This window comes from Nerophis lumbriciformis, linkage group LG18 (genome assembly GCF_033978685.3).
Source record: "Nerophis lumbriciformis linkage group LG18, RoL_Nlum_v2.1, whole genome shotgun sequence".
Lineage (NCBI taxonomy): Eukaryota > Metazoa > Chordata > Actinopteri > Syngnathiformes > Syngnathidae > Nerophis > Nerophis lumbriciformis.
The window spans coordinates 31,765,358-31,784,946 of NC_084565.2; the positions used below are offsets into that span (position 1 = coordinate 31,765,358).

General features: G+C 40.5%; 1 protein-coding gene across 1 annotated transcript in view; it reads right to left on the reverse strand.

The window, feature by feature from the left end:
* Positions 1-19,589, reverse strand: part of scfd2 (sec1 family domain containing 2) — a 371,555-nt gene that overhangs the window by 183,565 nt on the left and 168,401 nt on the right. Inside the window, exon 6 of the mRNA XM_061978092.1 lies at positions 1,689-1,986. Within this exon, the coding sequence (XP_061834076.1) occupies positions 1,689-1,986 (298 nt within the window). The remainder of the gene's footprint in view (positions 1-1,688; positions 1,987-19,589) is intronic.

The window sequence follows — 19,589 nt, forward strand, 5'->3', positions numbered from 1 at the left end:
AGGGTGTGTGCTAAGGTACTAAAAGTAGCTCTAATTGTGAACTATGTGGTGTGTGTGCGGGCTCAAGGTTAAAGATGCTGTTATTGAAGAAGGCTGTGTGTGTGTGTGTGTGTGCATTACCACCACATTGTGCAAAAGAAACAAAGCAGTCACTTTAAATACACACTATTTTTGCAAAAAAAAACAAGTTTGCAGGTAACTCTTACCATAGCTTTTTTTTTTTCAACATAAAAAATATCTTAAAGATGTTGAATTTGAACCTTGTCGGCTCAACCGAACGGTTCAGATTATTTAAATAAACTGTTGCGCCCCTGGTACCCACTGATTTGACTTTTGCAATTAAAATAGGATTACTCACATAATTGGGGTGGACAGCCATACATTTCTTGTGGGTTCACACTTAAAAACCTAATAATGGATATCATATAAAACAGGGGTGCTCATTACGTCGATCGCGATCTACCGGTCGATCTCGGAGGGTGTGTCAGTCGATCACCAGCCAGGCATTAAAAAAATAGTCCTAAAAATGAGCGATCATAAATCTTCACTATGACGTCACTTTCGTCACTTGATTGACATTCACGGCACCCGAGGGTCTTCTGAGATGACGCTGGCTGCTGCCAGCTCATTAAAATTACCGACTGGAAGGCGAGAAACACTTTATTTCAACAGACTCTGGCGCCGTACCTGTCGTCAAAACTCCAAAGACCGACTGCACAGTTGCACAATAAAAGCTCTGCTTCATCCTGCCTGCACTACCAAAATAAGAGTCTCAGAAAGCTGGCGTGCACAAGCTAGCAAGCTACGGAGTTTGCCGACAATGTATTTCTTGTAAAGTGTATACAAAGGAGTATGGAAGCTGGACAAATAAGATGCCAAAAACCAACCACTTTCTTGTGGTATTGGACAGAAAGGAGGACTTTTTTTTCTCCTCCATTCGAAAATGCGGATGTTATCATCACCACTGTCTGATTCCAATCAATGCAAGTCATCACAATCAGGTAATACACCAACTTATATTCTTGTCTTCATGAAAGAAAGGAATCTATATGTGTTAAACATGCTTGTATTATCTTGAACCACCTTTAACTTGTTAACAATATTAACTATATGTGTTAAACATGCTTGTATTATCTTTAACCACCTTTAAGTTGTTAACAATATTAACTATATGTGTTAAACATGCTTGTTTTATCTTTAACCACCTTTAAAGTTGTTAACAATATTAACTATTTGTGTTAAACATACTTGTATTATTTTTAACCACCTTTAACTTGTTAACAATATTAACTATATGTGTTAAACATACTTGCATTATCTTTAAACACCTTTAACTTGTTAACAATATTAACTATATGTATTAAACATACTTGTATTATCATTAAACACCTTTAATGTATTAACAATATTAACTATATGTGTTAAACATGCTTGCATTATCATTAAACACCTTTAACTTGTTAACAAAAACATATATTTCATAAATAAGTAAATATAAATTATATATATGAATGAGGTAGATCCCCACGACTTGATCAATTGAAAAGTAGCTTGCCTGCAGAAAAAGTGTGAGCACCCCTGATATAAAACCTACAGGATTGTAACTTGACTATCCCTACAGCACACGTTCGCACAATGCTGTAAATTATTCATAAGCGCATTAACTAAACAGGAAGTAGTTGTCTTACCTGTGACTTTTTGCAGTAGAGGGCTGAGCGCCGTCTCGTTGGTGATGGCCAGCGTGAGCGCTCCAATCAGCTGCCTCTCCAGCTTCTCCAGTTCATCCTCCTGGACGCCCTGCCGGTCTGCCGGCTGCGCCTCGTCAGCCATGGAGTACAGGTAGACCAGCAAGAGGATCAGCTCGTCGGGCCCGCACTCGTCTTCCCCGAACCTCGAGTCGGAACCGCCGTCTTGGGCTCCTCCGCGGGGCTTCATCAGGGGCAGCAGCTGCCTTAGCACAGCCGGAAAATTAGCATCTCCAAGAGCCTGAGATGAGTACAAACAAAGTGTGTATTAATGTAATATCTGGATTTACAGTACAATGCAAAGGCCACCATTAATTTGCTATAATGACCATATTTAAAGTAGTGAAAACCTCCTCCAAGGCCAAACTGTGCCCTGGATATGCACCTTTATTCGTATCTTGACCAAACTTTAATGGATTCTTCTTTGGCCAATAAACTAAAACCCTCCAAAGTTTGGTGGTCATAGTTTTTGTATTTGTGGAGGGAACATGCTTTATGTGTCCTCCTATTTCATGTACCACTAAGTGACTGCAAATGACAGTTTAGTGAGAACCTGTATAAAAGCTGCTTTAGGAACAGTCTCGTATAAAAATCCCCAGTAAAAAAAAACAAAAAAAACATGGCTTACACAAGTAGTGAGTGTTACGTCGTGGTAGGGCTGGGCGATATGGCCTTTTATTAATATCTCGATATTTTTAGGCCATGTCACGATACACGATATATATCCCCATATTTTGCCTTAGCCTTGAATGAGCACTTGATGCATATAATCACAGCAGTATGATGATTCTATGTGTCTACTAGAGATGCGCGGATAGGCAATTATTTCATCCGCAACCGCATCACAAAAGTCGTCAACCATCCACCAATCCACCCGAACTAACATTTATTCAAAACCGCACCCGCCCGCCATCTGCCCGTTGTTATATATCTAATATAGACGATGCAAGGCATTAGTGAGGTTATAAAGCTTTTGCCTGTTAAAGAAAGGAGACTGATCCAATGGAGCAGAGACATTCAATGCGTGCCACGCTGTCACGGCCCAGACGCACACCAGTGCGCAATCATCTGGGAGCCGCGCTGAGCGCACCTCCAAGCGCGCTCGCGCCACTCAAACTGCTGCAGGCAGCTGCGTTCTATCTTGTTTTAACATCCTGTGGCACTCTTCTGGGATCACGGCGGACGAAACTGCTCATGCTCAGGGTGTTTGTGGAGGTTCGGGGTTTTGCACAAATGTGATGCACCATGTTAGATGTCCCGGTTTTGTGACTGTCGTAGACATAAACAGCGTCGCAGCTCTTGCAAATCACGTAGCCAGCATTACTATCATCCTGATTTACAACCTCATAAAAACGAGTCCACGCTGAACTTTTCTGGCCTTTTTTTCCCCTGGTCTTTAGTATTCCTTTTTTTAGTTTGTCGCGTACCACGTTTGCTGCCGGCGTTGCCATCTTTTTTTTTTTCTTCTTCTGTTGTGGCGTGCTGCAGGTGCCTGCTCGTTTTTCGTATGTGGGTAACAACATTTAACTATGTATATATATTTCCGAATTGGTTTAACTGCCACCCGCCTGAATCTATTTAAAATCTAATTTTTTTTTAATTTCAACCGCCCGACCAGACCCGCGGATAAAATCTAATTTTTTTTTATTTCAACCGCCCGACCCGCGGATAATCCGCGGACTCCGCAGTTGTGTCCGCAAACCGCGCATCTCTAGTGTCTACATTAAAACATTCTTGTTTATACTGCATTAATATATGCTCATTTTAAACATTCATGCAGAGAGGGAAATTACAACTAAGTCAATTTACCAAAACTGTATTTATTAAACAGTTATTAAGGTCTATTCAGGTGTACTGGAGAGGAGGCTACGCCGGATAGTCGAACCTCGGATTTAGGAGGAACAGTGTGGTTTTCGTCCTGGTCGTGGAACTGTGGACCATCTCTATACTCTCGGCAGGGTCCTTGAGGGTGCATGGGAGTTTGCCCAACCAGTCTACATGTGTTTTGTGGACTTGGAGAAGGCATTCGACCGTGTCCCTCGGGAAGTCCTGTGGGGAGTGCTCAGAGAGTATGGGGTATTGGACTGTCTGATTGTGGCAGTCCGCTCCCTGTATGCTCAGTGTCAGAGCTTGGTCCGCATTGCCGGCAGTAAGTCAGACACGTTTCCAGTGAGGGTTGGACTCCGCCAAGGCTGCCCTTTGTCACCGATTCTGTTCATAACTTTTATGGACAGAGTTTCTAGGCGCAGTCAAGGCGTTGAGGGGATCTGGTTTGGTGGCTGCAGGATTAGGTCTCTGCTTTTTGCAGATGATGTGGTCCTGATGGCTTCATCTGGCCAGGATCTTCAGCTCTCGCTGGATCGGTTCGCAGCCGAGTGTGAAGCGACTGGGATGAGAATCAGCACCTCCGAGTCCGAGTCCATGGTTCTCGCCCGGAAAAGGGTGGAGTGCCATCTCCGGGTTGGGGAGGAGATCTTGCCCCAAGTGGAGGAGTTCAAGTACCTCGGAGTCTTGTTCACGAGTGAGGGAAGAGTGGATCGTGAGATCGACAGGCGGATCGGTGCGGCGTCTTCAGTAATGCGGACGCTGTATCGATCCGTTGTGGTGAAGAAGGAGCTGAGCCGGAAGGCAAAGCTCTCAATTTACCGGTCGATCTACGTTCCCATCCTCACCTATGGTCATGAGCTTTGGGTTATGACCGAAAGGACAAGATCACGGGTACAAGCGGCCGAAATGAGTTTCCTCCGCCGGGTGGCGGGGCTCTCCCTTAGAGAGAGGGTGAGAAGCTCTGCCATCCGGGGGGAGCTCAAAGTAAAGCCGCTGCTCCTCCACATCGAGAGGAGCCAGATGAGATGGTTCGGGCATCTGGTCAGGATGCCACCCGAACGCCTCCCTAGGGAGGTGTTTAGGGCACGTCCGACCGGTAGGAGGCCGCGGGGAAGACCCAGGACACGTTGGGAAGACTATGTCTCCCGGCTGGCCTGGGAACGCCTCGGGGTCCCACAGGAAGAGCTGGACGAAGTGGCTGGGGAGAGGGAAGTCTGGGCTTCCCTGCTTAGGCTGCTGCCCCCGCGACTCGACCTCGGATAAGCGGAAGAAGATGGATGGATGGATGGTTATCAAGCAGTGGCACAAACATTCATGTCATTTCAAAACAGAAAGTGCAAGATTGTCAGAGACATTTTAAAACAAGCTATCAGTGCACTTTTGTGCATGATGTCACTAAGATCAGTGGTCCCCAACCACCGGGCTGCGGCCCGGTACCGGTCCAAGGATCGATTGGTACCGGGCCGCACAAGAAATAAAAAAAATAAATTAAAAAAAAAAAATCTTTTTTTTTCATAAATCATCATAAAAAAACAAGATACACTTACAATTAGTGCACCAACCCAAAAAATCTCCCTCCGCCTTTTACACTCATTCGCACAAAAGGGTTGTTTCTTTCTGTTATTAATATTTCTGGTTCCTACATTATATATCAATATAGATCAATACAGGCTGCAGAGATACAGTCCGTAAGCACACATGATTGTATTTTTTTAATGACAAAAAAAAGAGGAAAATTTCAACGCAAAAAATGTGCCTTGGCTCAAAAAAGGTTGAAAAACACTGGGTTCAACAGTGCTTATTTAAGGGGGTCATATCATGATTTTTTTCCTTCATGTAAAATACTTTCTTGTGGTCTACATCAGTGTTTTTCAACCACTGTGCCGCGGCACACTAGTGTACCGTGAGATACAGTCTGGTGTGCCGTGGGAGATGATCTAAGTTCACCTATTTGGGTTAAAAATATTTTTTGCAAACCAGTAATCCGCAAATAATGTGTTGTTGTCAAGTGTCTGTGCTGTCTATAGAGATCGGCAGACTTACCATGTTATACTCTTCCATATCAGTAGGTGGCAGCAGGCAACTAATTGCATCGTAGATGTCGGAAACGGCGGGAGGCAGCGTTCAGGTAAAAATGGTGTCTAATGCTTAAACCAAAAATAAACAAAAGGTAAGTGCCCATAAGAAAATTAAGGCATTGAAGCTTAGGGAAGGCTATGCAGAACGAAACTAAAACTGAACTGGCTACAAAGTAAACAAAAACAGAATGCTGGACGACAGCAAAGACTTACAGCGTGTGGAGCGTCCACAAACTACATACGAACATGACATGACAATCATCAATGTCCCCACAAAGAAGGATAGCAACAACTTGAATATTCTTGATTGCTAAAACAAATCAGATGCAGAGAATAGCGTTCAAGGAAGACATGAAACTGCTACAGGAAAACACCAATAAAACGGGAAAAGCCACCAAAATAGGAGCGCAAGACAATAACTAAAACACTACACACAGGAAAACACCAAAAACCTTAAAATAAGTCACAGTGTGATGTGACAGGTCGTGACAGTACACCTACTTTGAGACAAGAGCTATAGTGATGCATGTGTGGTTATGGTTTAAAGTCATATCCAACACTTGCGACAACGACCTTTTACTGTCAACATCGGCTGCTGAGTTTCATTTTTTAATGATTGTGTGCCTCAGAATTTTTTCAATGAAAAAAATGTGCCTTGGCTCAAAAAAGGTTGAAAAACACTGGTCCAAATAACATGTAATGGTGGTGTTTTGGGCACAATTTTGCATAGATTTTGTTTTACAGATGTCTGACTGTCTTTTCAGAGTGCACCCTTTTGTGGGCAGTCATATTTAAGTGCCGGAGCCCTCCTTCAGGCCAAGCCCTCTCTGACTGCGTTTTTTACGCCGTCAGCCATGTTGTAGTTTTTAGCGCTTCCAAAGGGAGTCTACCTGCAGATATAAGTGAGAACTATATGGTACTTTATATTAGTAAAGGCCACAGCGGTGGATTTCGTGATTACTGGGATGTTTTTTTTTCGTGGTGTGCAATACGTATGTTAGTGTTTTTTTATTGTATTTCATCTTCTGTCTGTACATAATCTATATCGAGATATACTTTTTGGTTCATATCGCCCAGCCCTAATACTTGTTTGTATTGAAATAATTAATTCAAGCAGCATTGTGGTAAATTATACTACAGTGAATGCTCAAGTTTACAAAAGTAAATAAGGTCTTTAATTAGTCAAAAAACATCTGCGGTAACATCTGTGGCTTTAAGTTTTGTGTTATATTCCACATTAGCTGCTTTTGAAGTAGGATGAGTGGCCACCATTCAAAATCTTTACCTGCCTCTGCATGACCTTTAAAACGTTGGTAGCGCTACTCAACCAGTTTATGGTTCCTCACCAACACAAAAGCAAAAACTTGTATAATTTTGCGAATGGATACATTATTGTGATATATGAGCAGCTCCACAATTAGCTGTGCAAGCGACAGAGGTAAACACATCATTCATTTTCATTCTTGCGGTGGCTCTACAGGGTCACATTCTGCCAACGTTTTAGGGAAGTGGTAAAGGAGCAGCGACCAGCTTTTTTGGTGAGACGGAGGAAAAGAACCGGCTTCAAATGTACCACATGTGGGATTGAGCCGGAGTCCATGACGCTGTAGATCACCAGACGGTTCAAAAAGGAGGCTGAGCGCTCTCACAACAAGGATGAGCTCATTGAAATGTTGCACAAAGGGTGTGGTTCTAATCCGTCTGATGAACAGCGTGAATGTCACGGGACTGAGAGAAAGAAGCGAAGCACAGAAGAAAAACACTTCGAGAAGATGCTAAGATAAAGATTTCAGATGTTAGGATGACGGAGTATCTCACAAAAGCAAGTACAACATATACTTTTACCTTTTCTTTAGTCATTTCATAAAACAGATGGCATTTTTTTTTAACTTAACAGGTTTTAGTTGTCTGCAGTCTTCCTCAGATGAGTCACCTATTATCTGTACATAAATGCATGGCCAATCAAATAGACCTGGTACATGGTACCTTTCACGTTTGAACCGATACAATACCAGTTCCCGGAACCTGGGAATAGACACCAGTACTCATCGGTAACAATTTTCTGTACTTTTGTGTATGTTTATAAATGGCAATTGTTTATTAAAGGCCTACTGAAACCCACTACTACCGACCACGCAGTCTGATAGTTTATATATCAATGATGAAATCTTAACATTGCAACACATGCTAATACGGCCAAATTAGCTTACTAAAGTGCAATTTTAAATTTCACGCGAAATATCCTGCTGAAAACGTCTCGGTATGATGACGTCAGCGCGTGACGTCACGGATTGTGGAGGACATTTTGGGACAGCATGGTGGCCAGCTATTAAGTCGTCTGTTTTCATCGCAAAATTCCACAGTATTCTGGACATCTGTGTTGGTGAATCTTTTGCAATTTGTTCACTGAACAATGGAGACAGCAAAGAAGAAAGCTGTAGGTGGGAAGCGGCGTATTGCGGCAGGTGTTGTGCCGGATAACGCACCCCCGTCGTAGAATGCACCCCTTGACTGGTGCGCCGGATAACACAGCCGGTGTTTCATTGTCTACATTCCCGGAAGATGACAGTCAAGCTTTACTATTGGCCTGTGGAGAACTGGGACAACAGAGACTCTTACCAGGAGGACTTTGAGTTGGATGCGCAGACACGGTACCGTGAGTACGCATGCAGATGCGGCTTCCAAACATTTGATCGCTTGCCCGTACGTGCGTGCCGCTATGTGCATGTCACGTACGTAACTTTGGGGACTTTGGGGAAATATATGTGCTGTATGAACTTTGGGGAGGTGAACGGTACTTTGGACTGTGGGATTGAGTGTGTTGTGCAGGTGTTTGAGTTGTATTGGCGGGTTATATGGACGGGAGGGGGGAGGTGTTTGTTATGCGGGATTAATTTGTGGCATATTAAATATAAGCCTGGTTGTGTTGTGGCTAATAGAGTATATATATGTCTTGTGTTTATTTACTGTTTTAGTCATTCCCAGCTGAATATCAGGTCCCACCCGCCTCTCACAGCATCTTCCCTATCTGAATCGCTCCCACTGCCCTCTAGTCCTTCACTCTCAGTTTCCTCCTCCACAAATCTTTCATCCTCGCTCAAATTAATGGGGAAATCGTCGCTTTCGATTCGGTCCGAATCGCTCTCGCTGCTGGTGGCCATGATTGTAAACAATGTGCAGATGTGAGGAGCTCCACAACCTGTGACGTCACGCTACTCGTCTGCTACTTCCGGTAGAGGCTAGGCTAACTTTATCGTTGATGTTCTCTACTAAATCCTTTCAGCAAAAATATGGCAATATCGCGAAATGATCAAGTATGGCACATAGAATGGACCTGCTATCCCCGTTTAAATAGGAAAATCATATTTCAGTAGGCCTTTAATAAAACCTTGTAATATTTAAAGATGAGTTGATTAACATAAATATGCTGTCCATGTTGTATATTGCTCTCTTATTACATTACCGAGTCTCATTTGCAAGCATTAAATAGAAGATTTTCCATGCATTTGCAATTCCAAGACGTTAGATTGCAGTAGGGTTGTACGGTATACCGGTATTAGTATAGTACCGCGATACTAATGAATCATATTCGGTACTATACCGCCTCTGAAAAGTACCGGTCCGCCTAATAAAAGACAAGTTGTCTTTTATGTTCACTATTTTATTTTATGAAACTTGCAATAAAAACATATGTTTAAGGTACCATAAGATTTGTTGTTAAAATAAAGCCAATAATACAATTTTTTGTGGTACCCTTTATTTAGAAACGTATCGAAATAATGCTGGTACTGGTACCAAAATATTGGTATCGGGACAACACTAGATTGCAGTAGTGTATACACTTTGGTGTGTTGCCTAGTTAGGAAGTAGTCTTTGCCACACAGCTAAATGTGCCACTCTCGTCTTATGTTGCACCCCACAAAGTGTTTATACTGTAAGCATTCTACTTACTACACACAAGCTGTTTGATTGTAACCTGCATCTTAGTTGTAGTTATTACCAAATTTAGGGATGTTTAAATCTTCAGGTAAAATCACTAATGCTATTAAGTTGCAAATCGTGGGTCCCTGTCCATAACTACTAGGGATTACTTTTTTGCAGAACGGAGTCTTGAGTCTGTAAATACATCGTCAAATAAATGATTTGAATGTAAATTTGCATCAAGCTAGTGAATTTTTGGATAAGTGAAGCATTACTTTTGAGCGTTTTCTATAAGGCATGCTTGCGTTGTTGGCATGGAAAATTGTAACACTACCAAGAGTCCGCTCTCAGTGAAGTGAATATAAGTGAATCGTATTTATATAGCGCTTTTCTCTGGTGACTCAAAGCGCTTTACATAGTGAAACCCATTATCCACTTCTTTAAGCTTCATTTAAACCAGTGCTGGTGGCGCCGGGAACAGCTGAGACTAGGATGGCGGAAGAGGGAATCGAACCGGGAAGCCTCAAGTTGCTGGCACAGCCACTCTACCAACCGTGCCACGCCTCCTCAGTTCTGCTAGAGTGCTTGTTTCCTCACCAAGTGTTTTTTATTTTTTATTATTATTTTTTTATTAAGTCAACATAGAAAAAAAACACACGATACACTTTCAACTAGTGCATCAACCCAAAAAAAAAAACCTCCCTCCCCCATTCACACTCATACACACCCACTCACACAAAAGGGGTTGTTTCTTTCTGCTATCAATATTCTGGTTCCCACAACATGGACAACACTTCTGCAAGGGACACAACACAGTCCCTGAAGCACACTTGATTGTTTGTGTTGCTGGTCTACTAACATTTTCATTGAATTACTATTTTTTTTTCTCCCTTATGTAATTATTTTTATATTGTTTTACTTTCCTTTTTATCCAAGAAAATATTTATTTATCTTATCTATAAAAAAATAAATAAAAAAAATAAAAAAAGGAAAGAAAGGACCTTATCTTCACCAGACCTGGTTGTAAATGAAATTAGCTTCGTTTAAAGGTTGTTTTTTTTTTTTAAACCAGGTCCAGTCCAGATAATGTCCAAGTCGGGTCCAGCAACACACACCTTCATTCATGTACACTGACGAAAAAAAAAAGAAAAAAAAAGAAAAAAAAAAGTGTTTGAGTTGGTCTTTAGTCTGCAACTGGATGAGACATCCGGGCAACAAATGTATGAAAATATGGCACCGTTTTATTTTACGCAAATCGATACCCGGTAGTACCAATGAAATTCGGTTGGTGCCTATACAAGTACCAAATTTGGTACCCATCCCTAGAGGGGTGGGAGTCCTAAGTATGAGAAAGCATGAATACTTTTTCGTCACAATGAGCCTCTTCTTTGTTTCCATCGCCTCCTTAATACATGGTTTGAATTTGTGAGTTCCTGTCTCAATGATTCTGGTCTAGTCCAGGTCCATGATGTGTTCATTTACTTTGCAATGGCTGATTTTAAGGTTTCCTGTTCTGATATTTGTTTCGGGCTTCTTTTCATTCTTTCAGTTGTCTAATTCACATTCTTTCCGATATTGGACAAGGGCGCCTACCTGGAACTCCCTCCTCCATGATGAACCATCAAGCGGCGAGGGGTACATAAGAACAGCTGATAGGCGACACCAAACAGTGGTCAAGTGAGGTGACTGTTCTGATGGGGACTGCAGACAACAGTTATACCATGTTTAGGTAGAATATTACATCTATTATTCCGAAATCTTAAATAAACTAGAAGTATATCAACAAGAAGACATAATGAACCCTTCACAATACAACATTGTAGGGTTGTACGGTATACCGGTATTAGTATAGTACTGCGATACTAATGAATCATTTTCGGTACTATACCGTCTCTGAAACTTACCGGTCCCGCACCCCCCCGCGCCCGCGTCGATGTCACGTCGTGACATTGCTGGTTTTACGAGCTGACGAGCATGTTTGGCGGCACACAATCACGGAGTACTTACAAACAGACACAGTGTGTGGACAGAAAAGGGAGAACAGACGCATTTTGGCTTAAAAACTAACGATAAAAGTGAAGTTATAACACTGAAACGCCCTCAGGAAGAGGTGCTTTAAGACATGGCTAGCTAGCTAGCGGCTAACGTCCATCCGCCGTCTGCAGTTTTTAGCGACTTCTAAATCACTAATCCTGGTCTCCATGGTGACAAATAAAGTACGTTTCTGTGGAGGCAGATGTTGTCAGCGCTGCCTGCAGAAGCAAAGGTCACCGCCTCTGTCCATGGTGCTGAGGACAGAGCACCATCAGACGGGGGCGTGGCAGTGCTGACGGCGAGACACAGCTGGCAGGTGATTAGATTTCAGAGGTGGTACGTGTTAATCTAATCATCTGTTGTCTTTAAACAGTAAGCGGCCGGGAGCAGAAGAGAGAGAGGATACGGACGTGACTGAAAGGTCACGTTCTGCTGGAGAAAAGAATTTGATAAATCCATGTACATTAAAACGTTGTTAAAAACTGCACGTTTGGCTCCGGTGAAGTGTCTGTCAGTGGAGCTGCGAGGAGGCAACTTCCACAGTTTCTTACAAGTATCATCCCTGCAGGACGAGGAATAGCTAAACATGCTTCACTACACACCGTAGCTCACCGGCATCAAAATGTAAACAAACGCCATTGGTGGATCTACACCTGACATCCACTGTAATGATATAAAGTACAGGCACGTATCTAGTCGATACTACTATGATAACATCAATATTTTTTAGCATCACAACATCTTCTTTCGTTTTTTTAAAATGTATATTATGTTTATAAAATGAGGAAATATGTCCCTGGACCCATGAGGACTTTGAATATGACCAATGTATGATCCTGTATCGACTTGGTATCGGATCGATACCCAAATTTGTGGCATCATCCAAAACTAATGTGAAGTATCAAACAACAGAAGAATAAGTGATTATTACATTTGAACAGAAGTGTAGATAGAACATGTTAAAAGAGAAAGTAAGCAGATATTAACAGTAAATAAACAAGTAGATTAATAATTCATTTTCTACCACTTGTCCTTAATAATGTTGACAAAATAATAGAATGGAAAATGACACAATATGTTACTGCATATGTCAGCAGACTAAATTAGGAGCCTTTGTTTGTTTACCTACTAATAAAAGAAAAGTTGTCTTGTATGTTCACTATTTTATTTAAGGATTTAACTGCAATAAGAAACATATGATTAATGTACCCTAAGATTTGTTGTTAAAATAAAGCAAATAATGCCATTTTTTGTGGTGGTCCCCTTTATTTAGAAAAGTACCGAAAAGTATCAAAATAATTTAGTACCGGTACCAAATTATTGGTATCATTACAACACTACAACATTGTTATCAGAGTATACCCTACTTTATAGTAGCATAGCAGCTCTAGTGAATGTCATGCCCAAGAGGATTAAGGCAGTGGTAGATAACAAGTAGATATTCATACTATGGACACTTGCCTTAACAGATATTTACACACAACAAAAGCTGTGTTGACTCAATTTCAACAACAAGGATGAGCTCATTGAAATGTTGCATAAAGGGTGTGGTTCTACACTGACTACTCTAAAAAAAAAAGCATATTTAAGATTTATTTTTATAATATTGCCCCTTGAGAGGATGCAACATTAATGTGAAGAACTTTGTGTTCCTCTTATTAAAAAGACTTTGTGTTCTTCTAGGATTCGGACGTGGTGGTGGGCCCGCTGGGGGAGGGGGGGGTGGATCGTGTGTCTAACCCAGGAGAAATGTGCACTGAGCCAAAGACGCAGTACAGTCAGAACTCAGGGATGAAGGCCAAAAGCCAAACAGCACCTCATGAAGAGGTGCTTGTGGAGCGTAGGACTCCATGAAGGCTCATACTGTACGTTGACAACATACTGGATGAGGTGTCACAAGAACACTCAAAACGAGGCCTTCAGCCAAAGTGTCGTTTCCAAGGAGCCTTGAAATCTAATCTTAGTATTTTGCCAAATTAAGTAGTTTCCCCAAAACGTGAACTTGCGCTAATGGACAAACAATGTTTCGGGGAATTTCCACAGAGCAAAAAAGGAGGCTGTCATTCAAAGTTGATGACATGAAAATGTCTCGCTTGGTAATGGCTACTCTTTCTCTGGAAAAATATGCTTTGAAAAATGCATGATGTCACACGAGATTCCAGCAAAAGGATTAATAATCTTTATTTTTTTTGTGGATTTTTCTGTGATGCAACATTAAATCAAATGTTTTATTACAGGAACACACCCACATATAACTCTGTCATGGGCGCTCAGTACAAAATACTCACATCGGTACTAAAATTAGAACAGATCGCAAAGTGATCTTCAGAGTTCATGGTTAGTACATTTTATTTAATTTAAAATACATTTATTAAAAGCCTCATCTTGCTTTTTTTTTTTTTTTTTTTTTTTTTTTACAAATAATGGAGTAAATTTGTTATAAACAGGATTTATTACTAAATCAAGTTTTTTTTAAAGTAATCAATTATCAATTAAAATGTTATTAACCTAAATAAAATAAATATATATATATATATATATATATATATATATATATATATATATATATATATATATATATATAAATGTAATACTGAATGATAAAAATAAGCAGGAATAAATCAAAATATTAAAAAAACAATTACTCATCTCACCATGTGAAATATAACTTACTTCACTAATTATTATTTATCTATTTTTAATGTTATTAGTTATGGAGTATATTGTAAATAAATTGAGAACATTAAGTGAACAAAAGTTTTAGCAACTGTTATGTAAAGGAAAAGGGGTAGGATTAAATAAGCTCTGCTTCTTCCTACTCCTTTTCAAACATGCTGAATAGAGGAACTGGATATTGTGATGTATCATGTTTTATGCATGCATGTTTGAAATAAACACAAACTCAACTCATGTGATGGCAATAAGCAAAAAGACGTCATCCGACCTAGTTTTTTCAAACAGGAAAAAAATGTGCTTTAAGATGTTCAATATTCAGTCCAATTAGGGGCATTAGGTCTTCTAATAATTATGGGCAACAGTTTTAGCCGAAACCGTAAACAATTCTGCAGTAATGAGAAATAACTTTATATATTTTTTAATTGTTTATTCACATTATTAGTATTATATAATTTAATTACATTATATCAACTGTATAGTTTTCATAGATTATTTCTTCAGTTTAAGAGCCTAATGTAGACAAAAGCCCTGAGTCTGTTTGCATAAAGCCAAATATTTTGATAGGAAATTACTGCATATTGTTCTAATGTGTGGCACCTTGCGACAAGAATATGTTAATTGACAGTCAAAAAGTAACATGGCTTCCTTAATACGCTGTTTTTGCAGTTTTATGCATTTTTATGTATAAAATATCAAATCCAATCGCAATTAGGGTTTTTCTCAAAAAAGTGCAGCCTAAAAAATGATATTGAAATCACATAAACACAACCGCAATACCCAGAATTGTCCGGAACAACAACAAAAAAGCAAACTGAACAGTTTTAAGGGAGGGAATGTATAGTAGCGACTAGTCGACTGTCATGATCGGGTCGCAGCTTGCTGTGCGGTTGTTCTCCCAAGATGCAAAGGACGGGCTCCGGACGAAGGCGTAAAAGGTAGGATTCGATTTATTGAACATAAATCACCGAACTACCAAAAAGCAGGCAAACAACAAAAAAGGCAAGCGTGCCTAAAACACATGAAGCTAAACTTAGCATAGACTAGGACAGTGATTTTTAACCTTTTTTGAGCCAAGGCAAAATTTTTGTGTTGACAAAATCCGGAGGCACACCACCAGCAGAAATCATTAAACAACGAAACTCAGTTGACAGTAAAAAGTCGTTGTCGCAATTGTTGGATATGACTTTAAACCATAACCAAGCATGCAGCAATATAGCTCTTGTCTCAAAGTAGGTGTACTGTCACCACCTGTCACATCACGCCGTGACTTATTTGGAGTTTTTTGCTGTTTTCCTGTGTGTAGTGTTTTAGTTATTGTCTTGTGCTCCAATTTTGGTGGCTTTTTCTCTTTTTTTGGTATTTTCCTGGAGCAGTTTCAGGTCTTCCTTTGAGCGATATTTCCTGCATCTACTTTGTTTTTATCCTTCTTCATGGGGACTTTGTCGATTGTCATGTCATGTTCGGATGTTACATTGTGGACGCCATCTTTGCTCCACAGTAAGTCTTTGCTGTCGTCCAGCATTCTGTTTTTCTTTACTTTGTAGCCAGCTCAGTTTTAGTTTCGTTCTGCATAGCCTTCCCTAGGCTTCAATGCCTTTTCTTAGGGGCACTCACCTTTTATTTATTTTTGGTTTAAGCATTAGACACCCTTTTACCTCCACGCTGACTCCCGCTGTTTCCGAAATCTACAAAGCAATTATGTACCTGCTGCCACCTACTGATATGGAAGAGTATTACACGGTTACTCTGCCGAGCTCTCGACGGCACCAACACTCAACAACAACACATCATTTACAGACTATAATTACTGGTTTGCAAAAAATATTTTTTACCCCAAATCGGTGAAATTAGATCATCTCCCACGGCACACTAGACTGTATCTCACGGCACACGCGGTACAGTGGTTGAAAAACACTGGACTAGGACATGGAATCAACAAAACTTACGTGGCATAGGTGTGACGCAAACAATGAAGCCAGGCCGACTGACTAGCAAAGACTAGCTTAAATAATGCCTCTGATTAGTGTTCGGGAAGCAGGTGAGCGGGCGAGCACTAATCAGAGACAGGTGAACACAATGAGTCGCCATGGTGACAAAACAAAGAAGGAATCGCAAACGGGAACTAAAGAAGTCCAAAACTGACGGATCATGACATAGACTACAATGACATTAAGAATGATAAAGACTATAAGACATTACACAACTATTGAAGTTGAATTACTAGGATTTTGTTTGAAAGTCTTTATTTTTCCTAAATACTTTGTTTTGTAATAAACTTGCTAGTTTTCGGTTTTGAATTTTCGGTCAAAAAAGTCTCATTTCTAGCACTTTATGTAGTAACCACCGACTGTGCTTTGACTTCATTTAAGTGTTCACAGTGTGGATCGTCAACACTTATTATTTCGATGCTTTATTATGTAAATATTGTTTTAGCATCACTTTGAATTGTTTACTGTATTTGCAGGGTGAGCTGCAACTGTCATGTGTACTTGACAATGAAGACTTCTACAAGAACGAAGTAAGGTCATGTGCTTCATACTTTGAAGAAAGAAAAGAGTTTGGACTATTTAAATATAACCAATGCCATTTGAAATGCAGTGTGAAGTGCATACTGTATACAACTGGGGTGAGTTTTTCCTTGCCCTTATGTGGGCTTTGTACCGAGGATGTCGTTGTGGCTTGTGCAGCCCTTTGAGACACTTGTGATTTAGGGCTATATAAATAAACATTGATTGATTGATTGATATGTGTTAAATTGTTCTGTCTGATAAGCTGACAAATATACCTTCAGAATAAATCATGTATGGGGAAAGAAATTCATCAAAAATCATAATCAAATCAAATCGTTAGGCGCCTAAGACGGCACGTCCCTCATCTTCATGTGTGACAAATATGTCAATGGTTATTTTCAAGAGATCGAAAAAAGCTGCTGTGAGTGGCCTGTTGCGGATACGGAGGTCTTGAGGTCAGGAAGCAAGGTAGGTTGAACGCTAGAGAAGCTGAGTGGGGAGAAAAAAGCTCTTTCCAGCAGTGGTGCTTAAAGATCGACAATGTTCGAGTCAAAGCGCTGACACACACACACTAACTCTTATGAACTCATTTTGAAGGTGTACACTGGATTACATTACGCATGGATATTTATTTAGTTTGTTAGTGTTTATTGTTTAGACAAGGGGTGTCAAAGGAACGGCCCAAGGGTCGGATGAGGCCCGTGAACAGGTTTTATCCGGCCCGCGGAATGAGTTTGCTTAGTATAAAAATGTACCTGAAATTTTTTAATGAAAGAAACTGCTGTTCTAAATGTGTCCACTACATGTCGCAATAGCAATTCTTTGTATATTTGTAGCAGATGCTACATATGTACAAAATAAACCACATGATGTTAGTACATCAGTCGAGGAAAATGATCAAACTACATAAATAACATCCTGCAGTTTGATTTTTTTTTATCTTCATAGATTGAAAATGAACACCAATGAGTTGAATGATGAACATCATCACATCATTTATTCAGAAAATATACATAACGACAAATGAAGTATATACTTTTAACCGCAACAGGTAATTGTAAACAAAAACAACAACAACATGATTTGTACCAGGGGTGTCAAAGTCATTTTAGATGGGGGGCCACATGGAGAAAAATCTACAGCCAAGTGGGCCGGACTGGAAAAATCACGGCGTGATAACTTAAAAATAAAGACAACTTCAGATTGTTTTCTTTGTTTGAAAATAGAACAAGCACATTTTGAAATTGTACAAATCATAATGTTGTTGTTTTTTTTTACAATTACCTGTTGCGGTTAATAGTACCGGATTTTTCGGAGTACAAGTCGCACCGGAGTATAAGTCGCACCTGCCGAAAATGCATAATAAAGAAGGAAAAAAACATAAGTCGCACTATGAAAAAAACTGTGACTTATAGTCCGAAAAATACTGTATATATACTTTATTTGTCGTTATTTATATTTTCTGAATAAATTATGTGATAATGTTTATCAGTCAATTTTTCAATCTATCAAGGTAAAAAAATGTTATCAAAATCAAATTGCGTGTGTTTTTTTTTTTTTTTCTCGTTATATTTGGATGTAACTGTTGGTTTATAAATCATTAAGACTATGTATTATGTTGAAGGGGGCAGGAAGATATAAGATTTTTCTTCATCCTGCTCCTTCTCAGGCATTGGTGTGTAAATGTATAACTCAATAATTGTGGTATAATTGTCTATTAAAGATGCCCATCAATGAAGGAGATAAATAAAAATGAAATGAAATTGCAGTATGTTATATATTCGTGTAGTTTGATCATTTTCCTCGACTGATTGCGACATCCAGTGGACACATATAAGTTAAGTTAAAGTACCAATGATTGTCACACACACACTGGGTGTGGTGAAATTTGTCCTCTGCATTTGACCCATCCCCTTTGATCACCCCCTGGGAGGTGAGGGGAGGAGTGGGCAGCAGCGGTGCCGCGCCCGGGAATCATTTTTGGTGATTTAACCCCCAATTCCAACCCTTGATGCTGAGTGCCAAGCAGGGCGGTAATGGGTCCCATTTTTATAGTCTTTGGTATGGTATGACTCGGCCGGGGTTTGAACTCACAACCTACCGATCTCAGGGCGGACACTCTAACCACTAGGCCACTGAGTAGAACAGCTGTGTCTTTCATTCAAAAATTTCAGGTTAACTTTTATACTTAGCAAACTCATCCCGCGGGCCGGTTAAACCTGTTCGCGGGCCTGATCCAACCCTCGGGCCGTACGTTTGACACCCCATGATTTGTACAATTTCAGAATGTGCTTGTTCTATTTTTAAACAAAGAAAACAATCTGAAGTTGTCTTTATTTTTAAGTTATCGTGCCGGGCCGGCCCACTTGGGAGTAGATTATTCTCCATGTGGCCCCCGATCTAAAGTGAGTTTGACACCCCTGGTTTAGACTTTCTACTTGTATTATTGGAGAATTACCTGTCAGCGGTTCACTTTTTTAAAAAACATTTACCGTATTTTTCGCACTATAATTCGCAGTTTTTTTCATAGTTTGGCCAGGCTCCATCCATCTTCTTCCGCTTATCCGAGGTCGGGTCGCGGGGGCAGCAGCCTAAGCAGGGAAGCCCAGACTTCCCTCTCCCCAGCCACTTCGTCCAGCTCTTCCAGTGGGACCCCGAGGCGTTACCAGGCCAGCCGGGAGACAGTCTTCCCAACGTGTCCTGGGTCTTCCCCGCGGCCTCCTACCGGTCGGACGTGCCCTAAACACCTCCCTAGTAAGGCGTTCGGGTGGCATCCTGACCAGATGCCCGAACTACCT